Source organism: Fonsecaea nubica (assembly GCF_001646965.1).
Source record: "Fonsecaea nubica strain CBS 269.64 chromosome Unknown Scaff3, whole genome shotgun sequence".
NCBI lineage: Eukaryota > Fungi > Ascomycota > Eurotiomycetes > Chaetothyriales > Herpotrichiellaceae > Fonsecaea > Fonsecaea nubica.
Genome location: NW_019173676.1, coordinates 602,925 through 626,125, shown reverse-complemented (window position 1 = coordinate 626,125; position 23,201 = coordinate 602,925). Strand labels below are relative to the sequence as shown.

Sequence of the window (23,201 nt, the reverse complement as noted above, 5' to 3'; positions counted from 1 at the left end):
AGCAGTGGCGCGGCAGACCCATCCATCCTCTAGACCCACATTCTTTTATATCAGTGCGATACTAGATACGCGATAAGCAATCACCATGATCATGTTGCCTCTCCAGTTCAAGAGGTCCCACAATCCGAACCAGGCCGATCGGTTTAAATCAGATGGAGTGTGGGGTAGAAGACCTTTGGAAGGGGTCCACCGTCCACAGTCCCATGGACGATTGATTTGACTGACTCATTCCTTATCCTGTGGTTCCGTATCGACTATGGTTCGCTGCGACTAACCAAAAAAAGAGAGAGCTCTGGGTGGTGTTCGCAAGTCGTTGAGGAGCGCAACAATCGGGTACTGTTTGCAATTTTCATCTGACAAAGTTGACATTTTGAATCCGCTAAGATGACTCCGTATGTAAGCTATTTTAAAAGTGTGGACGTTGTGTGGAGGAGAAGAGCGGGAGGAAGAGGTGGAAGAAGTCGAAGGCGTACACAGACAGAAGTCTTTATTCTTTTACCAATTTCCTCAAGATTTTGGCATACAGATTCTCAGCTTCCATAAACATGGTGTCCGAAGTCGAATACTTGTTATCACTACAAGCAGTCAGGGATCGTGCCAATGGTGTTTTCGATTGTGCCCAGAGGGGGACACTCAACCATTTCCATTACAATGCCGACCAACTCCCAGTGGCCGCTCATTTGGTGGCTCAGACAATTTCAGTGAGTTTTCAAGTTTCACACCGCCAACAGCCCTCTCGCAACTGGAACTAAGCAATATGAATATGCAGCGCGACTTTGGACCCGATAGATATCATGAAATCCCTCCGCATGGGCGTTGGCAACACTTCAATGTCGGTAATGTCGATCGCATTTCCCGGATGCTGCTTCGGACGCAAGAAACGGCAGACCCCAAGGAACAGACAAGGGTCTTGATTGACCTGTTCATGGTGTCGGTCCTTCTGGACGCAGGGGCTGGAGACAGTTGGAGCTTCCAGGAGCCCAATACGGGGAACCAGAATGTGTACAACCGATCCGAAGGCATTGCGGTGGCTTCGCTGTACATGTTTGAGTCGGGAGCGTTTTCGTCAAGCCCGGCATGTCCTTGCACGGTGGATGGTGGGTACTTTTGAATTGTTGTGGGAAGTAGTTTTTGCATTGTGTTGTTGTAATGCTAACGCTCTACTTAGGAAGGGCATTGCTTGACCTCGACGAGGAAAGGTTTCTGTCTTGGTTTCAGATCTCGAATAGCAACCCTATGGTCGGTGTGCATGCTCGGATTCAGCTTTTGAGGGACGTGGGCAAATCTCTACTCTCTTTGCCTGACATCTTCGGCTCTCAGGGGCGACCAGGCAATCTTGTGGGTATGTATGCGGTGCAGACCCTTGCTTTCAAAAGTCAGTTCAACCTGGGATCCTGATTGAAGTCAATGTGGTTTTTTTTAGACTACATGACCGCTTCGGTCACTGGAACCGATGCGCTTGACTACACTGTCCTGTGGTCAGCCCTGCAACGTCTACTGCTTCCCGCATGGCCCAAAAACAGAACACACCTGGGAAGTCAACCTCTTGGAGACGCCTGGCCTCTTCAGGTTCTCGCGCGACAGTCTCAGTCCGATGCCAACGATAGTCCGGCTAAAGCTATTCAGCCGTTTCACAAGCTGACTCAGTGGCTGGCATATTCGTTAATGACCCCGTTTGTGAAGATTCTGCACGCCAGGTGGGAGAACATGGAGCTGGGCACTGGGCTGCCTGAATATCGGAATGGAGGTCTGTTTGTGGACATGGGTGTTCTATCTCTGAAAGAAGACACTCTGAGTGTAGGCCAGAGGGCATCTGGACAGATGTTGCCCATCTACGACGCCACTAGCGATGTGATTGTCGAGTGGCGTGCGATGACAGTTGCCCTCCTTGATCGACTGCATGAGATCATTTCCAAGGAGTTTGCAGCTCAAGGAATTGCTATCAGTATGGCCCAAATGCTGGAGGCTGGTTCGTGGAAAACCGGTCGCGAGCTGGCTGCCACAAAGCGACCAAAGAGCAGATCAAGCCCTATATTGATCGCTGGTGATGGGACACTCTTCTGACGGAGAAGAGAATTTGGGCAAGGCCTCGGTTCAACGAGTGTGCCCAGGAATGAAAAAAATAAATATAGAATACACAGTTATTGCACCATTTGGCAGAATCTAGCGCTGACTTCTGCCCCAACCGTGGAGGGACTTCCACCACACGCAGTCCTTCGCTCCCGAGGGACCTAAAGAGAGTCCAAGTGCTGGCAAAGTACTTACTACCTAGGTGCTCGGAGTGAGGGTGTAGGGCCGAACGAGGACCAAGGGATTCCTGACTGTAGCAGTTGGCAGGGGTCAACCAGGAGCTAACTAAGCGTACAGATCACGTGGGGTCACGTGTCAGCTAGCGCTACTACAAGGGTCGCTCCTCCGCACCTTATCAGAGCAATGGGCCACCCTATTTGCCTATCTTCAGCCGAATTGTATTATTATCTGGACCCACGTTCTTTGACGAGACTAAAAGATAGTTGACTTATCGCTTCAGTCTTCGGCCATCTCCACAGATCCCCAGCAGGATCCCCCCTCGGCAAAGTGCCCACTACATCCCAAGATGGGGATCAAACACCAGAAAAACAAAAAAGATGGTTCTGCAGTATCGGGGTATCAGAGATGGCGGCGACGGCTTCACCAAATTTGTCTTGCTTCAGGCACCAGATGACCTATCCACCCTCTTTTCTCTGTGACCCATCTGACGGCAAGAGCAGTTATCGTCCATACCATTCAAGTGTGACTAACAATCCATCGCCCTCTTATACTTTATGATTCGCAACGCTAGATCTGTCTCAAATGCTGAACACGGCGTACTCCCTCGACTTCGACCAGCCCGACCCATCTTCCGAGGAGCGAAGCGTCAAGAGACCGAAGACACTCTTGTCGACGACTACACCAAGTGCACGGCTCAAGATGGCGGTCGGCGTGACGGCCACAGTGACGGCGATCGATGAGAAAGAGCATTCTTATTCTCGACCAAGCACACCCAGCAGCTCCAGCTCGTCGAGTGTGCTGTCGCTGACCCAGAAATACAGTAATCGCGTCGTGCTGACCACCTACCCGGGACAGAGCGTCGCCGACCCAATTCCTCTACAATGGGGCGCCGCAGACCCCCAGACAAGAGGGCCGATTATCGTGTCCCGGAGCTTTGACAGCTTTAAGAGACGCAACGCGATCGGCGCCCATGGCGGGAGTTACAGCTTCTACAACGCCCTGGCCGTGGCTGCTGGCGACTTGCCGCGCGATTTCCGCCCCGACCTCACAAACACACAACCGACCTTCGACTTCGCCCCGCAACCTGCCTGGTCCGATCCGACCAAGATCGTCTCCATGGACCCTTACGGACACGACATTGTCAAGTACTTTGGCAACCACCTCGCCGCCGGATTGGACGTGCGCCCCACCATCGCCATCACGCGGGCCACGATGCGCGTGGCCGAGATTACCGACGCCCTACGACAAAACAGACTGCAGGTGGACGGCAAAATCGTCCTCAACGACGCGGGCGATGTCCGCGTAACCAAAGTCGCAGTCGAACCCGTGTGGCATCTCCCCGGGGTGGCCGAGCGCTTTGGAGTGGATGAGACGACGTTGCGGCGAGCCCTGTTCGAGCACACGGGAGGGAGCTACCCGGAATTCATCACGAGAACTGATCTGAGCGTGTTTCTGCCACCGATCGGTGGGCTGACGGTCTACATCTTTGGCCCGCCCGAGCGAGTGTCGGACCCGAGCGTCAAATTGGCCCTTCGCATCCACGACGAGTGCAATGGTTCCGACGTGTTCCAATCAGACATTTGCACATGTCGCCCATATCTTGCCTTTGGGATCGAAGAGGCCTTGAAGGAGGCACAAGCCGGAGGCTCTGGTGTGGTCATCTATTTCCGAAAGGAAGGCCGTGCCTTGGGCGAAGTGGTCAAGTATTTGGTGTACAATTCGAGGAAACGCGGAGGGGACACTGCCGATAAGTATTTTCAGCGAACTGAAGCCATTGCTGGTGTCAGAGATGTAAGCCTTTTCATTTTTCTCTCCCTCCCTAGTATGTCCTATGTTGTCATTTGCTCAGAGACACTTAATCTTTACCGTCATGTACTAACAAAATCTCACAGATGCGCTTCCAAGCTCTCATGCCCGACATACTGCACTGGCTGGGCATCAAAAAGATCGACCGTATGCTATCCATGTCTAACATGAAGCACGACGCGATAGTAGGACAAGGCATCCCCATCTACGAGCGAGTTCCCATTCCTGACCGTGAGTTTCCTTTTTCCCCTCAACTTCCACAGCGCCCCAATCAATTTCTCGCCAATTAGTCTTCCATCTAAACTAACATTGTTATTTTTCTTTTTTTACCAGACCTTATCCCCGCGGATTCCAGAGTCGAAATCGACGCCAAAATCAACGCCGGCTACTTCACGACGGGCAAGTCTTATAGTGAGGAGGAGTTGAAGGAGATCAAAGGAAGAGGGTGGCAAGGCTGGGAGGATACCACGCATTGAGGGAGGTATTGAACAGGGAGCATTGCAATGGACACTGCCATAAAACCCTCTTGACCACCAGGTCGCCAGCATTGACGTGAGCAGGAAGGGATCCTTCTAAGAAGCCTGAGGCCTTCCTCTCGTTTGAGCTAGATAATGTTGCCGGTGGGCGCACACCAGGGCTCGCGGGGCTCCGCATCCTGCGTCTTCACGATGAGACCAGGGCGTTAGGGCAAGTTTGAAGGATCGAGTAGCTTCCTAATTACCCATGTCAGCATGGAGGTGTGGACTTCTGCTTACTCCTTGCCATTCACGATAGACTCGGAGGCTCCCTTCAGGATCCTGGGTACATAATACAGCAGGGCTACGGAAGAGAAAAGTTAGCATAGTCTGACATAGACTAGATACATTCACTGAATAAGCGATGAGCTGGCCACCGGCTCAGATATGGTGAATCTTGTCTAAAGGGATAGGGGGACCCTCTATGTCTATCTACCCTCAGAGATGACTATTGCCTCTGGACCATCCAAGGTCAGAGCAAGTATTAGGGTAGCATGTTCTCGTCAGACTCACTTGACTTCAACATGACAGGGTAACAGCATCATGATTCGGATTCAACCAGCCGTTATTACGCTGGTCGTCAACGTCATGCCTTCTATGGCGTAGCAGATGGATTTCGAGGTTTGCCTAGACAAAGCCCTGCATCCGTCAAGCGGCATCGCCAGCCAGCCCCAGGATGAAACTCTCCTAAATCGCTAAACCCATGGGAGGACTGGCGGCCACCGTTGGCGGGTTCGTCCATTCATCAGCTGGGAGCTAATCAGCTACCCCTGCCCGTGTCTGCTTCTCTCGTGTCCCGTCTTCGGTACTACTACTGATGATGTCACCGACTTGGGGTAGTCCCGTTCTGGTGTTTAGACGTATATATAGAGCTACGGTTCAAAGGGGGGGCCTTAATCACTTGCGCGAGAGAGTTGCAGAATCTTGTATTGTTGCAAAGAAAAAAAAAACGAAAAACAACCCGCATCATGGCTGCCTCTTCTGATGACTCCAAATCCTACTTCCCTCTGGCTGGCGGTGCCGACGATGGCTGGACCAAGGGTGATGAAGCTACCGCGACGTGTTTCTGTGGTGCCGTCCAGCTGGTCTTTGTAAGTTTCAATCTCCCCATCACCGAGCATGCTCAAGTTGCACGCGCTACTTTTTGTGAGGAAGAACGACTTTCTCTTCTTTTGGGGGGTGGTACTGCCCGACGCGCTTTGACTGACCAAGAAATTGTGACCAAGGCCACCAAAGCCCCAGGGCTCGTTGACAGTTTCTTGTGTCACTGTAGCGACGACCACAAGATCCATTCGTCCATGTTCGCCTCCAACTTCATCATCGCCGACACCCACCTGAAGCACGCACGCGGCCGCGAGAAACTCACGGCGTACAGCCAGTCCAAGACGATCGCCACCGGAAACGACATGACCAACTATTTCTGCTCCGTGTGCGGCACTCTCATGTACCGCGTCAGTTCCGGCTGGCCGGGGAACAGCATTCTGCGCATCGGCACCGTGGACGACTTCCACCTGCACGCCACCAAGCTGAAGCCCACGTTCGAGCAGTTCACGCGCGAGCGCGTCGAGTGGCTGGAGCCTGCCCGTGGAGTCGCGCAACATGACGGGAATTATCTGGTCAAGGGGACTTACAACCCGTAATCCGTCCCCGAAATCACGGTGAGATGGGATTTTGGGGGACAGGTACGAGTCCCACGACCGTTGCTCCCTTTTCGTTAGGGAGAAGCTTTATACTTAGTGGTTGGTGAATGATCCATGATCAGGAAACTTGAGATAGTGTACATTTTGGAGAGAACGTGAGCTGCCTAGAATTTAATGCTTTCCGTTATTATAGTAAAGAAAGGTACCCGTGCTCGAGTACTAAATGATAGGAGAGACGGAGCCAAGTCCAACTCCTCAATAATCTACCGAGGCGTGATGATCCAAGAGGACGGGACTATCGTTACCAAAAGCATCCAGACAGCCGGAAGGCGCTCAGAAATGCGTTGAGCTCGGAATCCAGGGCATTGTCGACAGCATCCACGGTGGAAGATATCTCAATGCCACCGTATTCCGCGAAGCGGTCTAGATAAGCATATGTATCCCCGGGCGCGTGGACAGCGGCCAGCAGATGATCTAAACTTAGCTACGGAGTAGCCGTTCGACTCTTTCCATTTGGATCTGAATATCCTCGACGTCTGTCTACCACCCGAATGGGGTATAAGGCCTCTTGGGCTGTGAGCTTCTCTCCAAAATGCGACGCCCTTTCTACTACCACCACAGATGTCATCCATCTGTTCAACAACGCCTGGGATTGAGAAGCTCGTATGGATGAGAGGACAGCTTTGAACGCGCAACATAGCAACGTACATCACTTCTCCGGGTCTCTTGACTTGGGCTTGGTCGTCCCTAGTAGCTTGCGGAGACCGCGAGGTCTGGCTGACTCCGCTGGCACATTGGCACCTGAAGCTTCTCCCCTGTTGTCGGCGTGCTCTCTCAGAACAGCATCTGGTCGCTTCGCATCGACCCAGGCTCCGTCGCCGCCAGCAACCTCGCTCTGAATACGCCCTCCGTGCTGCCCCTGCTCACCAATGTCATTTGGCACCAGAAATCCACTCAGAACATGCCGATATCTTACGGCGGCATATACGGCCAAGGCGGTGACGGCGATGGAAATGACCTCGGCCACAACTGTCAACTCGTCAGCAAAGTGTACATGTCCGTCGGACTTCATGGTCTCTGGACACGTACTAAAAGTCCACGCGATGAAACCGGATCGATAGATAGCAGTCGGTGCCCCCGTCGCGTCCGTCCCGTTAAATTGGCGCAGGCTGTCCACCGGTAAGGCCAGGAGACTGGTCATGAAAGACAAGGGAGCGAACATAATCGTGATGATGGTGAATCCCAGAACGGCCCAACCCAGGAGGAGGCTTGTTCGAGCATCTTTGGCGCTGTTGCGAGCGTCTTGAATACTTGCTGCGGTACGTTTGAGATTCAGAGCATTGTTGATGGCCTGGTCGATGCGGTCGGCGTCTTTTTGGATTTTGGCAATCCTTGCGCGATATGTGTCAATCCGCTTTTCGTCATCTTCAAGACTCCTCTTCGCAATCAGCTTGGGGTTGGCATTTTCAGGATGCAATATCACGTCTTCTTTCTCTACAACGAGAGAACCACGAAAGTCGCTGATGATGTTCTTTTGCTGGGTGAGAACTTGGTCGATCGCATCCAACTCGACTCTGATATCAGACAAATCGTGCATAAAGGTCCTCTCCTTTTCCACATCCAGTGACTGGGGTTCCATATTCTTCGTGTACTCGGTCACACTGGCTATGATCCGTAACACACCCATTTCAAAGTAGTCGAGGGGCACCTGGTACATTCCGTCTGCTTGCGTCTTGTCGAAATAGTCAATTTGGTCATGCAAGAGACATGCGACCTTCACCTCAGGGTTACGCCCACCTTCCAAAGTCTTTGCACCAAACTGTTTTCCCCTCCATGCATCAACAACGGGGAATTCAGACTCGATGATGTCGTAATCCCTGAGCAGCGAGTCGTCAGGAGTCTTTCCTGGGTTAGAGTACGCTGAAAGCACAACTGCTTCAATGTTCCAGACCCAGAGTTGCGACACCACCAGGATCGGTTTGGTCGCCTCTGTCGTGGGCTCCCCACTGAGAAACTCCTGACATTCCCGACTCACCACTTGGTCGTTGTTCAATTCCTCGAGTGCTTTTGCGCTGAGAGACGGAAAATGTGTTTCGTCAAGAGTGCGGGTTGTCTGGACACGACTGGTGATGGCCGGGAATTCAGTCTTCAACGTTGCGCGTAGATCCATATGGTGCTTCCTTGATCTCGTAAAGTCTTCAAAGCTGACGATTTCGATGCATGGGAACTGGCCATCTTATTAGCAGACAACAGCGTTGCTCTCAATAACTTGAAACATACAATAACAACCGCAGATCTATAACCAGAAATTTGTCGGAACACGGGTGTCAAGTGGTCGAGATATGGGTTACCAGGCGGTGACGATCGTCGCCTAAAAGTGTCCTTGAAGTTCTCGCTCACAAGGGCTACCTTCGCAAAGTCCAGAGTTCTCCAGGTGCGGTCTTTGAGATTATCTACCACAGAGTCTAGCACTGCCTGTAGATCTGTTAGAAGAGTGAAAGTGTCTGGGAGCAATTGTGGATGATTTACAGATACTAGGATGCCCTAAGAGTTGGAACAGGTTAGTGGTCCAACAGTGATATCGGCATCACCTCAACTCACATTAGTCCACGGGACGTGGATCCAGACTAATTCGGGGCTGTACTGGTCTGGTAAAATGTCATCAAGCTGTTCAAGAAGCCAGTGGTTTTGGGACACCAGGTTCCGCAGCGTGAAAAGTCTTTTATTGGTGCAAAAGCTCTCGGCGTTTCTTAGCCTAGACCAGCTTTCAGAAAGGACGGGGAAATGCAGGTAGAGCTCGAGCCATCTGTAAAGGAAAAGGACGTTGTACCAATCAGTGTAACGGACGTCGTTGGCCTTTCCCCTTTGCACTTCGAGTTCTAGAGCTGCACGGGCCAGCCATGCTCTATCATCTGAGGCAGCACAAGTCTGGAGGAGATATTTGGCGTTGGCGGCGGCGTGCCAGAAATTGCGGGCATAGTAGAGTGGTGTCGCACCAGTAATGTCCGTTCGGGCCAGCTCTTTGGATATCGAAACAATCCGCTTCAATTTTCCGGCAATGTATTCCAGCACCTGGAGATCATTGCAAGCGGCGGCAAAGAAGATGACAGACCTCTCTAGGGTATCAGTCGCCCTCAAATCTGCCTTTTCATGCTCAACGAGATACTTCACCATCGACAGCCTCTCCTTAGCCACTGCGTAGCGCAGAAGACGAGGAATATCGACCACATAGCCTTCTCTCTCAACGGCACGCAGCCAGCTTCGTAGTTCTTCGAGGGTGCCGCCCCGCATAATGCCATCGAGCGCTTCGAGTGTGCCTAGCGGTCAGAGTATCATGAGGTTGGGGTGTTGTGATTCTCAGCTTCGAAAACGAACCTGGAGGGGATACCGCAGCTCCGTCTGCTTCTGCTGGTTCTGGGTCTGCTGATTCATGGCTCAAATCCGACGCTTCTGGCGTTTCCTGCCCAGGATCGATGCTCAGTAGGAAGCTGCTCGTTTCGTGGACATCTTCGAAACTGAATGTGGGGATTGATGCATAGCCGAATTTGTCGTAAAATTCGTCTTGATGTCCAAAGTCCGCGTTAAATCTTGCAAAGTCTGGATTAGCCTCGCGCCTTAGGCGCTCAAGAGCCATGATGGCCGTATGCATTGAACTCAGAGGTTGTGTAGCGAGTTGAGGCGGGATTCCCCAGCCTTATAAAGAAGGAGGGGGAAAAGACCAAGCAGGCCTGTAGACGATTGTTTCGACCGCAGACACGGCACGTGGGGGGCGTTTTAAGAGGCGTCCAGTCTGAGATGAGAGACAAGGATTCCCACTGCTAAAGGATGCAGAGGAAGCTGTGTGCGTTGGCAACTTGGGCGGTTACTGCTGTAGCCTGACCACCTGACCACGCTTTACTCAACTGGAGCTTCAACCATCGAAAGCCCTTGGCTAGTGAGGCTAGCCACGTCATGCTTCACTAGGTGCAGGTGCTCCTGAAGCAAAGCTTAGCTTTCAATGTTGATACGACGACTTCCTGGTTGCCCCAATGATTTATTTTGTCGAGGAGTTGCCAGCGGAATGGCAGCAACAATGGGACGACATGCGACTGAAGTCCGGACGCGCTTACTCGCTACGTAAGTTTGACATTTCGAGGGCATTGTCTCCGCCCCGTTCTTGGACCATGTTTTTGGAAGGGTTAGGGTCTGATGAGATTCGGACCGTCGGATCGAATCTCTGCGTCCCAGGCGCTTGATATGGTCGACTCGATAAATTCTTCCGGCTGAGGTGTCCGACGCTGGAAAATGCAGACTGGGACGAGACATCTCAGATGATCTGATCACTCTGCTTTACCCTTGCCGTGTGAACCTAACACGCCATGTCTCTTCTTCTCCCTCGCACCCTCCTTTGCATTCTTGGTGCCAAACGTATTAGTCCTGCTACGCCACGTCGTCACCCTCTCGGGCTTCTGTTCAATGTGGAAGCTAAAGTCGACTTCGCCCACGAGGGTCTTGACCAGTCCAATCATGCGCTCCAGTTCCTCGCTGATCAGGCTGCTGGCGACCTGGCAGACGGCGAAGGCCGCGTAGCACGGCTCGGCGACGTGCTCGATGCGCAGCACGTCGGGGTCGATAATGTGCAGGTCCGGTCCGAGGGTGTACGGATGCGGCACTCTGAGGAGGGGTGGGAGAGGCTGTGCGTTGGTGACGCTCGCGGAAAGGAGACTGAGCACCGATGTGATGTCGTACGTCGTTATGTGGAGGCCGCGCATGAAGAGGCGGAAGTTGTGGATCCACGGTTGCTCAGTGCCTGGGAGTGTTTGAGACTCGTTAGAGAGGGTGGGAGATAGACGGTCGGTCGACGGGAGCGCGGACGCCGAGAATAGAGGTGACGATGGAGAGAAGGTGCGCGTGGAATAAGAGATCAGCGTGATGTAGTTGAAGATTATTTGCATCGATGCGATAATGTCGTGATATGTCTCCTTCGGGAAGCGGCCGCCGATCGTGGGCTCCCATTCACGGGCCAGGACTTGGAGCTTTGAAATCTGGATGCCCGTCTTTGCAAATGCCTTGTTCCGTGCCTTTTCGACTCGGTAGGCCGGGCTCTTCTTGATCCGGGGATCCAAGATATCGTCCCGGAGGCGCATCTCGACCGTGCTGTGAACTGTCGCGTAGTAAGTCGCCAGGAGGTAGAGCCCCGCCCCAAGATCTCGCCGTAGTTTGCCGTGGGTGGTCACTGGAAAGGGAAAATATGACCAGATAAACGCGACGAACGTTCCAGTCAGGACAGTTGCAAGTCTGTAGGGTGCCAGAAGATAGATCGGATAATATGGTTGCCCGTTCGAGGCCACTGTCGCTTTCCCCAGCTTCGTAACTTCGAGTTCGTATCCCACGATCAGCAGATTAGTCACGTTGAAGAGAATGGCGCCGACCGAGAACTGTGGATACTTGAAGATGGTGTAGAATCCGAGGAATTCGACGATGAAGAGAACGGGGATGACCCCTCCGGCTTTTCCGTCCGCGATGTACCACAGAGCAATCGAGGTGCAACAGGCCGCTATTGTTCCGACGACCCGACCTAGGAACCCAATCACCGAAGCACCTGTTGTCGGAGCCAGCGAAATAGCAACCAGGATGAGAGCCCATAGTCCACGCTGCTGGAGAAACCAGGTCTGGGTGTCGCGGAGGAAGGCAATGATTGCCACAGTCATGACCGCGCAGACGGCCCGGAATCCAAAAGCGGATTCTTCAGAGGCGAAGAAGTGCGAAGTGCTGCGGATGTGGTCGCCAATGACTTCTAGGTAGCTGGCAGCTGGCAAATGCTCGGGGTCTTTTCGCTTTCTGTAGGCTTCTCCCAGGTGAACAATGGTTCGAGTCCCTTCACGACCTGTGATGGTGGGATCTGCGATGGAGTCCTCCGAAATCCACATATTCCGAATCCATTTTTTCATTCGCCTCTTTCCCGGAAGAATCAACCTGGACCCCCTTTTTGTGGCTTCCTGGGATTTCGTATCCGCAAAGACCACCAAGTCAAGAACACCTTTCGCAGTGGACCAAGTCAGGAACTCGATGTACAAGACAAGATACATTCGTTGTTGATTCTTCCGGTGGTGTCTAAGCCCTGCGAAATGTCCGGTGAGTGTTGGCTGAGGATCTCTTGCTGGGTCTGTCATGAATGCGACGGGTAGATCAACATTGGCCGCTTGACTCCAGCCTCGTAACGTGTCAGCACGGGCCGAGTCAAACTCCTTGAGTTTGCGGCTTAGGAGAGCTGCCAAATCTGCGTCGTCTGGCCGTGACCTTCCCTTTTCTGCATCTTCTGCCCGCTTCCTTCTTCGTCCAAATCGCAATTGAATGTAGACATGATCCAGCGCAATCTCCAAAGTCTCTGCCAAGGACTCGAAGGAACTCACGAGTGAGTCCATCACCTCGGCCCACGCGATACGCTCCGCCTGCAAATCGTCGAAAGCTAGACCATCTGGATCACCATCGTCGTCTTCTGCACCAACTGCGCGGATGGCCACTTCTTTCAATATGTCAACCAAGGTCGACATTCCGTTCATGGGTAATAGAATGGATTGGAGCAACTCGCGAATCTTTTTGAGGTCGTACACGTCGAGGTGACCAACGGCGAATTCGGATTTGGCATAGTGTAGTTCGGTGTGCATGCGACCAAAAGTTGCAGAGAGGCTTGCAGTGCTGAGCTTCAGCCGTTGCGCTTCCGGAGAATTCGTGGTCCTAATCTCTTCGGGACTCATGCGCGCCGTAGAAACGTTGGTCTCTTGAACACAGGTAAAGACCAAATTTTTGCGCCGCATTCGTCGCATGTAAGCACCCTGAGCCTTTAGAGACTCCTTGAGCTTGCCGACAAAATCATCTGTCAGTTTAAAGCAAAGCTTGCGGTGGCTTCGGGGAAAAATGAAGAACGAAACGCCAACTGCGATGGCGAATCCCATCAGAAATGCCCCAATCAGGTGTTTGATCAATATCTCGCCCTGCGACATCTGTGATATTCGCTACGTAATGTCAGCTCACAGTTCTAACAGTCTGGGGTGTCATTACCGTAGCGTTGACCGAGGCTACAATGACAAAAAAGCTCAAGATAGTACCGGTCACCGAATACTGTGGACGCAGCGCCCGTCCCACGTTGATGAGGTAGATGGACACACAGAGCCAGACCCCAATTATCGCGCTAGCTGAGGCGCTGTAGCTGACATTGGCGTCGGTGTTGGAAGAATTCTGTTGTGCCCCACCCCCTGAATGCTCCCGGGATTTGACTGCACAATAGATGGACAATAGCATGACAGCTGCAGCGAGACAGACCCCAATGATATTCAAGGTCATAGTCTGGACGAATCGTGCTCGAGGCTGGGTCGCAAACGAGAAGAAGGCCATGATGGAAACCAGATATGCGAGGGTCGTATAGATCTGTGCGACTGAGTCCGACTGAATCCTATTGCTTGTTCAGAATCGCAATCTTTGGGAGTTGACCATACTCACATTGCTGCGGCAATGGCTGGTGGTAGAGCACCCCTGTCTTCCTGTTAGTTTTTGAGCAGCAACCACATGCGGGTACAAGCTCGCTTTGCCATCATTTTCACCGTCTCCAAATCGAGTTCTAGCTTTAGCCATAGCCTCTTCCAGATTCGGGGTGGTGACTCTGACTCTGCGGTGGTGCTGGAGTCATCATCGGTCTCCCACCCCGGAGAGGACGGATCCTCCGCCTGGCTTTTGTCCTGCATTGCGCTTCCAAGGAAATAGCAATATATGAGACGGAATGAATCATCGGAACCTGCACCCAACCTTCAGGATTAAAGAGTCACCCATTCGACGCGGTCCTCCTGATTCCGTCTTGTCCAACAACGTTGCCCACCAGGTCCTGTGAGAAAAGCAAGGGTTGATCTCTCACAGCGGTCAAATTCTCGATAAAAGGGAGCCATGTACACGAGACGGAACAGGCATCCGACGTAAAATTGTGATAGATGTCTTGAGATGTGTAAAGGATCTGCATCTGATGTTGTTGTGAAATTCCGGCGTGTTGGTGTTGCTGACAGCGTTACCGAGGTAATGTAATGACCGTAATGATTGTTACGGGTAGCCCTCGGAAGCGTATAACCGAAGCCTGTCTGGGCGGCTCTAGTACTCGGAATACCTTCTACAACACCATCAGGTAGGTATAGGTCTGCGTAAAGACATGTAATGGCAGACTAGTGCCAAGGCGCTAACGGTCTGACAGGCGTCGAATTCGCCAAAATCATTTCGTCCTGCGATTGTCTCACTTTACCCTACCCCAGATCTCCATATCAAGCTGCGTACCACCCTCCCCGCACCCATCGTAACGAACCTAGTGGATTTGACCCGGACAGCAAAATGGGTCACCGTACACAGGCGTTTAAGGTTGGACACATCCCGGCAGTAGATCAGGAACGCTCCAGACAACCACCCTTGCTACAAGTGCGGCATGGGTCAAAAGCTAAGTGCGACGGGGGGCCGGATGAGGAAGAAGGCTTACCAGTGATCTGGGATAGTAATTCCCAGTGTCTACGGCGACATGTGAGATCACCAGGCCTTCAAACAAGTACCCAAAATCTGATTCGCGGGCTGCCAAATCCTGATTCCGTCGAGCATTTCTGGCATACTTCGGACGAAATAGAATGGGGAAGTTGCTCTCAAACATTCTGGATGCTGAGCACTCGTCCTTCCTCTAATTGGGCTCAATTCGACCGGGCCAACAAAAAAGATCAAGTCCAAAAGTTGCGTGACACGGCGTATATGTTTTCTTGAGAGCGTTCAAGGTTTTCCGAGGTTACGAGTCGCGTTTCCTGTTGGCTGAAGCCCTGAGGCTGAGGTTAGCTTGACATGGCGGTTACCCGGGATAGCGAGGTCCGCGGATATAGCCTTGGTATCATCAAAGTCTATAAATATCAAAAGTGAGTAAATCTCAGGATATATGTTGAGAAGAACCTGCCACTGTTGTTTAACAGCCGCAAGCTGATCAATCTCGACACATGGCCACTCCTCCTGGCGACGTACTCGTCGCGACCGCGGCGGATGCTCCAATCCCATCCTTAACCACAGATGAAAAGGTCCAACTTCCTTTTGACCCGAAGGCTCTGAAAGAGAAATACCTGCAAGAAAGAGACAAACGACTTCAGAATGGTGGTGTCTTCCAGTATCGACCGATCGAGGGAACACTCAAACATTGGATCGAAGATCCATATGTCCCACCCGCCCCGCCACGCGACCCGATCGAGAAGGAAGTAGAAGTCCTCGTTGTCGGAAGTGGCTATGGCGGTGAGCTCTGCGCTGTGCGCCTTCAAGAGCAGGGATTCCATGACTATATCATCGTCGAGAAGGCAGGTGACTATGGCGGTACATGGTAAGTTTGGAGGCTGCGACGACAATGTGAGAACTGATTGCTCAGGCATTGAAGGTACTGGAACAGATATCCTGGAGCACAGTGCGACATCGACTCATATATTTATTTGCCACTTCTGGAGGAAACCGGCTATATTCCTGTGGAGAAGTACTCTCAACGTATCGGAAAGCACTTTGACCTGTATAAAGATACCTTATTCCAGACAGAGATTGTCGATCTCCGGTGGGATGAGTCAACTACTCGATGGCAGATTGAGACGTCTCGTCAAGACAAGATAAAGGCGCGCTTTGTGATCACGGCCTCTGGCCCACTTCACAGGCCTAAACTACCAGGTCTGCCAGGGATCGAAGAGTACACCGGCCACTCATTCCATTCAAGTCGCTGGGACTACGAGTACACTGGTGGCAATACCCACGGTGGGTTAACTAAGCTTAAAGACAAACGTGTTGGGATACTTGGGACTGGTGCCACCGCCATTCACATCGTTCCGCATCTTGGCGACTGGGCCAAGGAGCTATATGTATTCCAACGAACGCCATCCTCCGTCGCGGTTCGAGGTAACAGACCTACAGACCCAGAATGGGCCAAAACCCTCAAGAAGGGGTGGCAGCAAGAGCGCATGGATAACTACAACATAATTGTGAGCGGTGGCGAGGTGAACGAAGACCTAGTCTCGGATGGATGGACGAGCAGCATGGCAAAACTTCGTCCTGGTCCTAATCAGGTCAAGAATGCCGACCCTGCAGAAATTGCCGAAATCATCCAGCTGGCCGACTTTGAGCAAATGAATTCAATTCGTGCCAGAGTCGATTCGATTGTTAAAGACAAAGCCACCGCAGAAGCTCTCAAGCCATGGTACAATCAATTCTGCAAACGGCCGACCTTCCATGACCGGTATCTGCAGACATTTAACAAGCCAAATGTCACACTAGTTGACTCCCAGGGCCGCGGTGTCGACCGCATTACTCCAAAGGGTATAGTCGCCAATGGAAAAGAATACGAATTGGACTGCATCATCTATGCCACCGGCTTTGAGCTTGCTACGGACTGGTCTCACCGTTCGGGGCTCGAGATCACTGGGAGAAATGGTCTCACCATCACGGAGAAGTGGCGTGATGGTGCGAAAACCCTTCATGGCTGGACAACGAATGGGTTTCCCAACTGCTAATTTGTCAGCGGCATCCAAGCTGCGTTGACGTCAAACTTTATGCACATCACGAACGAGCAGGCAAAACACATTGCCTGGGTCATTCGACAGGCCAAGGATCGAGGCCTGAGGACCGTCGAAGCGTCGGTCGAAGCCGAGGAGAAATGGGTCGACATCATCATCGAAAAGGGCAGAGGACGCTACGAGTTCTTGAAGCAATGCACTCCGGGGTACTACAACGACGAAGGCGACATTACCATGAAACTGAGGAGGAATTCGGTCTACGGAGACGGGGCCGTGGCGTTCCTGGACATCACAAAGAAGTGGAGAGAGGACAATAAGCTGGAAGGTCTCCAGGTGACCAAGGAAGCTGCTTAGACTGTCGTCAATCTGAACCAAGTAACCGTCATGACTGGGTAAGAATAGAGAGATATATAGAGCGAGAGCGGCCCTGAACTTGAAATGAGAAAGAATTCTGTCATAGGTGAGTTGAACAGGGTTCATCGCTGCACAAAACTCCTCTTAATAAGAAGTACGTCGTACCTCTCTTTATAAACCCCGTCGTCATCTAAGAAGTGGTCGAGTCGCCCCTTGCTCGACAGTGTCTGTCTAGCCGGCATAGTACCGAAGATGGCCAAATGATATAGTTCTTATCGCGGGTGGCGTTGTAGATGGCGTCGGTCCTAGATGTGAAATCGCAGACAAGAGGTAGTTAGTTAGTTAAAAGCCGCGTTTTATTTCAATTTCTCACAATTGAATAGGCTCAAAGACTTGGAAATGAAATAGTATAAGAGCACAGGTGGCTGGCCACCTAGCCCAACTAGCCTTGGAGCAATACCCACAAAACGAAGAAAAGAGTACTCGATACGTTGTTTGCTTGAATTATTCCAACAGGCTGGCCTTTATATTCGAAGAGCTAGCTAGCTATGGCTTAATAACCCCTCCGTGGCATGTTACTTGTTCTTGGCCCCTCATTATTCGCTATCGCCGCGTCTATGTATAGTACTTACACAGGCACAGGACATCCGAAGCTGACGGCGACGGTTCCTCCGGGGCCAAAAACGGCAATCAACCCTTCAATGGCGGCCCAGGTACCCATTCCACAGCAAGCGAGGCCGAGAAGAACGTAGATGAAAGCGATGGTGCTGCGGAACCACGTCTTCTTGTACCCCCTGATCCAGCGCTTGATGCCATCGTCGTGCCGGATCGTCTCGCGGGTGGCTGGGTTGAAGCCCTCGCCGGGAAGTTCGGCGGCCTTGTGGATGATGCTGCTCAGGTACATCATGCCGGGGAAGGTGTAGGTGAAGTTCATCATGAAGACGGCACCGACGAAGCTGGTGATGCCGTTGAGGTTGGGCACCGCGCCTGCGACGATGAAGGCGAGAATCCAGTAGCAGGGTCCCAGGAGGTACCACAGGATCTTGCCCTTCTTTTCCACAATCGAGGGGAACTTGAAGATGGCTTGGAAAACCTCGAGGTACACCGTCTTCATGCCGATGTTGAAGTACATGATGATGGCAATCCAGCCGGAGAGGAGCCGGAGGACGTTACCGGCGGTCTGCAGGCCGTACGGATTGACGACGTTCACGATGTTGTTGGCAGAGTATTGGCCGTAGAAGGAGTAGACGAAAACACCAAAGAACATGTAGACGATGCAGATGAAGGCCTGGGCGAGCAGCATGCCTTTCCAGAAGTCGAGCGGGTGTCTCATTTCGGAGAGGAACGCGACGAAGAGGAGAGCACCGGCGTATGCGTAGACCATTGTGTTGACGGCGTTGAATGTAGCCGCAAAACCTGGAGATTGCTGCTGGTACTGATTCGGTGGAATGCCGGCAAATACTTTGATGGGCTCGATGGTCTGGATAAGCGTGGATCTCGTGATAGCAGGGTAGTAAGGCGCAAAGTGTGCAGCCGCGACCATGCTATTGTAATGCGGGTCAGTAAGTGATGTTAGCGGACGGAAGAAGCAAGACTAACCAGATGATGAAGTTCACAATGTTCATCCACACAGCGGCATTTGAAATCCATCCAATCTTCCGCAAGCTTCGGATAAAGCCTCCGAGCATGCCGACCGCCATGATGACAACCATCATAGCCACAAAGCAAACCTTTGAGTGAGCGATCTGCTCAATGTTCAAAGCCTTGCTGAAGATCAAGATGGCCACGGTGCAAAATTGTTGGAGTGACTGGGCGATGTTGATGAAATGACGCATGGGCTTGCCGAAGAGGCGCAAAAACGGATCACCAAAGCTCTGCATGGGATACCGAGACGAGTCGAGATCGAGGAAAGTCTTCCAAATAACCCAGCCGCCCCAGGCAGCGAAAATACCGAAGATGAGATAGAGTGCGACTCCAGTGCCGTAGCCCACGCTAGCAAAGACGAATCTACACAATTGGTCAGTCGCGATCTGTAGCAAATCAAGTCTCAAGGGGAACTTACGGAGCACCCGACCAACCAAGAATATCAGTGGTGATGAGGAAGAACATCTGGCCCCAGCTCGCCGTTCGCAGCGCACGAGCAGCGTTACGCCATTCCGCGTCAGTAACTTTCAGCGAATCGTTACGCGTGGGATTGTCGACATCGGTGACAACACCAGCGGGCTGTTTCTCATGGAGCTGGGCTATCGTCTGAAGCCTGGCCTCCTTTTCCGCCTTTGCCTTCTTTCGACCGGATTTGGAAAAGGCGTTCTTAATCGAGCCAGCCAGAGGAGAGCCGTGCTCGGCCTGGAACACTTTGTTCTCTTCAACCTCCATCTCACGCTCGATCTTGGCCCAGTAGACGTATTCTTCGTACGTCACGGTGCTGTCAGTACGAGCAGCGAAACCCCACGTGCGCTCCATGACGGCCGGCTTCTCATTGAGTGAGACGGATGGCTTGCGCATCTGCTGCTCGGTCACAGCATCCAGCTCCGGGGCTGGATGTGTGACTGGGGCAATGTGCTCCATGGCTGTGACAGGCAGGTGGAGTGAGTGAGTGAGAGAAACACAAAGACGAGGTCGTGGAGTAAGAAAGTAAGGCCATCGAAGGAACAGGAGCAACTAATAAATGGCCACACGGTGAGCATTGTCTGATAGTACGAGTATCCCTCCTCGGTCCTCCCGATGTAACCTGAACTGAACACACGAGCATCCGGGTAGTGGCGAGATAACCATTGGTAGCCGCTCGAAATTGCGCACGCGGTGTTAGCGATATCTCGTGTTGCTCTTGATAAGATGAAGCATTCCTTGGGTGGTACAAGCACTACAACAAGCTCTGCAGCGATTGGTAGGGTGGCCAATGAGGGGCCTGACGACGGGCGGTCGAGGCTCTCGGTTACTGCCAGTTCGAGCGAACAAACAAGGCAGGTAACCGGGAGTCAAGGTCGCAGCGTTCCATCGCAGGTCACTGACCCAGCGGTACTCGGCTCATGATTCGACAGATAGCAAAGGATCTGCGTTATAGACTGGATTGACCCCGGACGCACTAAAGGCGAATCATTCCCCAGCTGGAAGGTGACAAGCTTTCCAAGACGCCAAGCTTCCTTCGATTCGGCGTCGAACGTCGATGAAATGCTTGGCGAATCTTGGCAATGGCAAATCAGACCTCGCCTGTTGGAAATGTCGCACTCGATAATAATAAAAAATGGGGGCGCCCAGCTATAACGCGATATCCGTCTATTATTGACCTGCTCGTACCTTCTCCACCCCCATGCGCAGACGTGGATGCCCCAGCATAGGGAACCACTGAATCCATACCCTTGCTTCGGTCTAAGGAGAACGGGGCGTGTAAGACACTGGGATGATCGATGTAACATATCCCTCCCTCGGATTTGAGCCGGAAACATGTGAGTGGGCCTAATCACCCTTCGGAATGGTGTTATCCTGTATACATGTAGAGTCCTGATAGCGGTGGTTGGCGTAGATCGCTGGCCAAGGCCACTATCAAATGATAAGGATGCACGATGATGGGAGGCGATCGGCGGTAATGGCATTAGGACCAGCCATTTCGCTAGAAACGTGTTGTCGTTGTGTCTGGTAGAGTACGAGATACGGAACAGGTAGAAAGGGGGAGGCAAGGAGGTCGGTACTGGTGATAGAGTGGCGGAGTGGGGGGAATTGGAAGCCTAAATATCATTTTGCCATGCCAAGCCGGCGCACGTTCCTATTTGAGCTGCACATGTGACATGGCTCGGCATCTTTCTAACCGTCAACCCTGGCCGTGGGACAGATCGCTGATGAGATGACTTGTGTGGGTATCATCTGGAGGCGAGACTCCGCGCACAGAGATACATCGACTCCTCGCGAGTCGCATGTCGGCGTCGTCCGGGGAGATTTCTGGGTAACGTGGACCTCATCTACCAACACCCGACTCCATTGTACAGGAACGAGGAAAGAGGTCAGTCCATTATGGGGCCTTTATGGACACCTTGGTAAGGATCATTTCCCCCAGAAGGGGTCGCTTGTGTGTCATTGCCTCTCATCTATGGACCAGATACAGGGTACTTCCTTACATCTCAACCGACGGATCGCTACGCCGCACGAGGAATTTCCTCCTGATCGGGGTGCTTCGCATGCAGAATCTCCACCGGCGCATCGACATGATAATTCATTGTCTCTCTCAAGTCGCCGAGGAACAGGGTGCAAACCAAGCCCAAGATGCCAAAAGGCGCGGCGATGATGAAAACCACCCTCAATGAATCTGCAAAGGCCTGCTTGACGGCAGCGACACCTAGCCTCACAATCTCCGGGGTCACCCCAGGGACTTGTAATAGAACGGTCTGGTTGTTGGTAGCAAGGGCTTCCACGAAGAGAGGGATTGATGTAGAAGGGAGACCACCCGCAGCCGCCGCTCTGCCTACATCGCGAGGCAGATTCCTCGTCAGTTTATCGTTGAAGGCGGCTGAGAAGATTGCCGTGAACGCAGTGCCAGAAAGGGCGCGGGCGGACACGATCACGGCAGAAGCGCTTGCGATGAGACGATGAGGAACGGCAAGTTGGACACCGGCAACAATCAGGATCAACGGAGCGCCAAAGCCTAGACCAGCCATGCCTGCGAACATCAGAGCATTCAGCGAATCCCCGGGTTGGACGGTGGCCAGACCAATCATGGCACCGGTATATATCGTCAACCCGACGAACATCGGCCGTCGGATGTCCTTGAACCTCGTGCTCACGAAACCGTAAACGGCAGACGAGAAGATACCCACCACCCAGAATGGCTGGATGTAGGCGACTGCCAAGAATGGATCCGTCTCGAAAAGCGATGTCACCCTTTTTTGATGCCGTTGTTAGTTTGGAAAGTCAATCTATGTTTTCCCAGGTAGGATCGCTTACAAAGGAGGATAGAAGATGCTGTAGGCGAAGATTAGGATGCCTTCGATCAGGACCAGGGCGCAGCAGAGGATGAAGGTTCGTCCTTTTGATTTCCCACCCCGAAACATGTCGTGGTGTAGAATCCCCGTTGTGGTGCCTTTCCACTCGTACACACCAAATGCCACGATGCCGACACATCCGAGGACTAGTGTCACCACCGTCCGCACATTCGACCAGCTGTATAGCCCTCCACCGAGGGACAATCCAGTGAGCAGCAAAGTCAAGCCAGTTGTTATCAAGGCGCATCCGGGCAAGTCCAGGCTGGCCATTTTCTTTGCGAGCGACAGGCTTTCCACGGCTGTGTGCCGCTTTGGCGGGCGGTAGCCGACGATCAACCCGAACAGTGTCATGATCCACACGGCCATCTGGAACCAGAAGTAGTTGCGCCAGCCATTCAGGGTGTCCCGCTTGATCAGAGCGCCCATGGTCAACTGGCCGAGGACTGCGCCCGAGTATGCGAACACGTTGAGCAGGCCCTGGGCGAAGGGACGCCACTTGCGCGGCAGGATCTCGCTCGGAACCACGTATGCCAGAGGGAGCGTGGCGAATCCGATCCCTATCACCGTCTGCCCCGCAATGAGGCTGGCCATGCTGTGGGATCTGGCCGAGACTCCAGAGCCCACCACCGCAGCAACACATCCGACGCACAGCAAGAGTTTGCGGGCTTGAAAGATATCCGACGCAGAGGAGAACACGGGCCCTAGGACGGCTTGTACCAAGGACAGCGAGTTGGGGATCCAAGTCTGCGAGGCAGGGTCATGGAGGGCTTCTCCTAGGTACGAAAGCTTTTGGGTGGAAGTCAGCAACATCGTTGGACGGTAGAGGTTCTCACTGACTATTCTGACTTACCACCGCAGGCGGGCCCTGGAATGCAACGATCGACACCATCTGGAACAGACAGATGGATCCAAACGCGACCCACGTTCGCCAGTGAAGTTCGGGGTTGAGATTGTCCAAGTCGTAGGCCAGGTTTCGTTCCGACGCCGCGACCTGCTCGATCTGACGCTGCGTCACGGAGCCGTCGTGCTTCTCGGAAGGTGCTGCATCGTCCATTATCGCCGCCTCGGACATCTTTTTGGTCAGAGCCACTCCTGTCCTTGCGTCTTGGGTTGAGGATTACCCAAAAGAATGCT

At 52.7% G+C, this 23,201-nt stretch overlaps 8 protein-coding genes across 8 annotated transcripts; 4 read left to right on the top strand and 4 right to left on the bottom strand.

The window, feature by feature from the left end:
- Positions 1-757: 757 nt before the first annotated feature.
- On the top strand, positions 758-2,064 carry AYO20_00904 (hypothetical protein; the record flags this gene model as incomplete). The annotated part of the gene is made up of 3 exons (XM_022639212.1): positions 758-1,097; positions 1,169-1,342; positions 1,424-2,064. The coding sequence occupies 3 exons, from the start codon at positions 758-760 to the stop codon at positions 2,062-2,064; spliced, it is 1,155 nt and encodes a 384-aa protein (XP_022505003.1).
- A 768-nt stretch (positions 2,065-2,832) lies between these two features.
- On the top strand, positions 2,833-4,532 carry AYO20_00903 (hypothetical protein; the record flags this gene model as incomplete). The annotated part of the gene is made up of 3 exons (XM_022639211.1): positions 2,833-4,041; positions 4,143-4,287; positions 4,390-4,532. 3 exons carry the CDS (start codon positions 2,833-2,835, stop codon positions 4,530-4,532), a joined length of 1,497 nt encoding a protein of 498 aa, XP_022505002.1.
- A 1,007-nt stretch (positions 4,533-5,539) lies between these two features.
- Positions 5,540-6,211, top strand: AYO20_00902 (hypothetical protein; the record flags this gene model as incomplete). The annotated part of the gene is made up of 1 exon (XM_022639210.1): positions 5,540-6,211. One exon carries the CDS (start codon positions 5,540-5,542, stop codon positions 6,209-6,211), a length of 672 nt encoding a protein of 223 aa, XP_022505001.1.
- Positions 6,212-6,920: 709 nt separating this feature from the next.
- On the bottom strand, positions 6,921-9,845 carry AYO20_00901 (hypothetical protein; the record flags this gene model as incomplete). The annotated part of the gene is made up of 6 exons (XM_022639209.1): positions 6,921-7,240; positions 7,301-8,438; positions 8,492-8,686; positions 8,741-8,755; positions 8,813-9,528; positions 9,587-9,845. The coding sequence occupies 6 exons, from the start codon at positions 9,843-9,845 to the stop codon at positions 6,921-6,923; spliced, it is 2,643 nt and encodes an 880-aa protein (XP_022505000.1).
- A 685-nt stretch (positions 9,846-10,530) lies between these two features.
- Positions 10,531-13,932, bottom strand: AYO20_00900 (hypothetical protein; the record flags this gene model as incomplete). Its single annotated transcript, XM_022639208.1, has 4 exons — positions 10,531-13,206; positions 13,253-13,643; positions 13,691-13,731; positions 13,792-13,932. 4 exons carry the CDS (start codon positions 13,930-13,932, stop codon positions 10,531-10,533), a joined length of 3,249 nt encoding a protein of 1,082 aa, XP_022504999.1.
- A 1,266-nt stretch (positions 13,933-15,198) lies between these two features.
- On the top strand, positions 15,199-17,094 carry AYO20_00899 (hypothetical protein; the record flags this gene model as incomplete). The annotated part of the gene is made up of 3 exons (XM_022639207.1): positions 15,199-15,569; positions 15,624-16,676; positions 16,746-17,094. The coding sequence occupies 3 exons, from the start codon at positions 15,199-15,201 to the stop codon at positions 17,092-17,094; spliced, it is 1,773 nt and encodes a 590-aa protein (XP_022504998.1).
- Positions 17,095-17,722: 628 nt separating this feature from the next.
- On the bottom strand, positions 17,723-19,662 carry AYO20_00898 (hypothetical protein; the record flags this gene model as incomplete). Its single annotated transcript, XM_022639206.1, has 3 exons — positions 17,723-18,638; positions 18,694-19,101; positions 19,157-19,662. 3 exons carry the CDS (start codon positions 19,660-19,662, stop codon positions 17,723-17,725), a joined length of 1,830 nt encoding a protein of 609 aa, XP_022504997.1.
- Positions 19,663-21,224: 1,562 nt separating this feature from the next.
- AYO20_00897 (hypothetical protein) lies at positions 21,225-23,139 on the bottom strand (the record flags this gene model as incomplete). Its single annotated transcript, XM_022639205.1, has 3 exons — positions 21,225-21,966; positions 22,030-22,853; positions 22,918-23,139. 3 exons carry the CDS (start codon positions 23,137-23,139, stop codon positions 21,225-21,227), a joined length of 1,788 nt encoding a protein of 595 aa, XP_022504996.1.
- Positions 23,140-23,201: the final 62 nt, after the last annotated feature.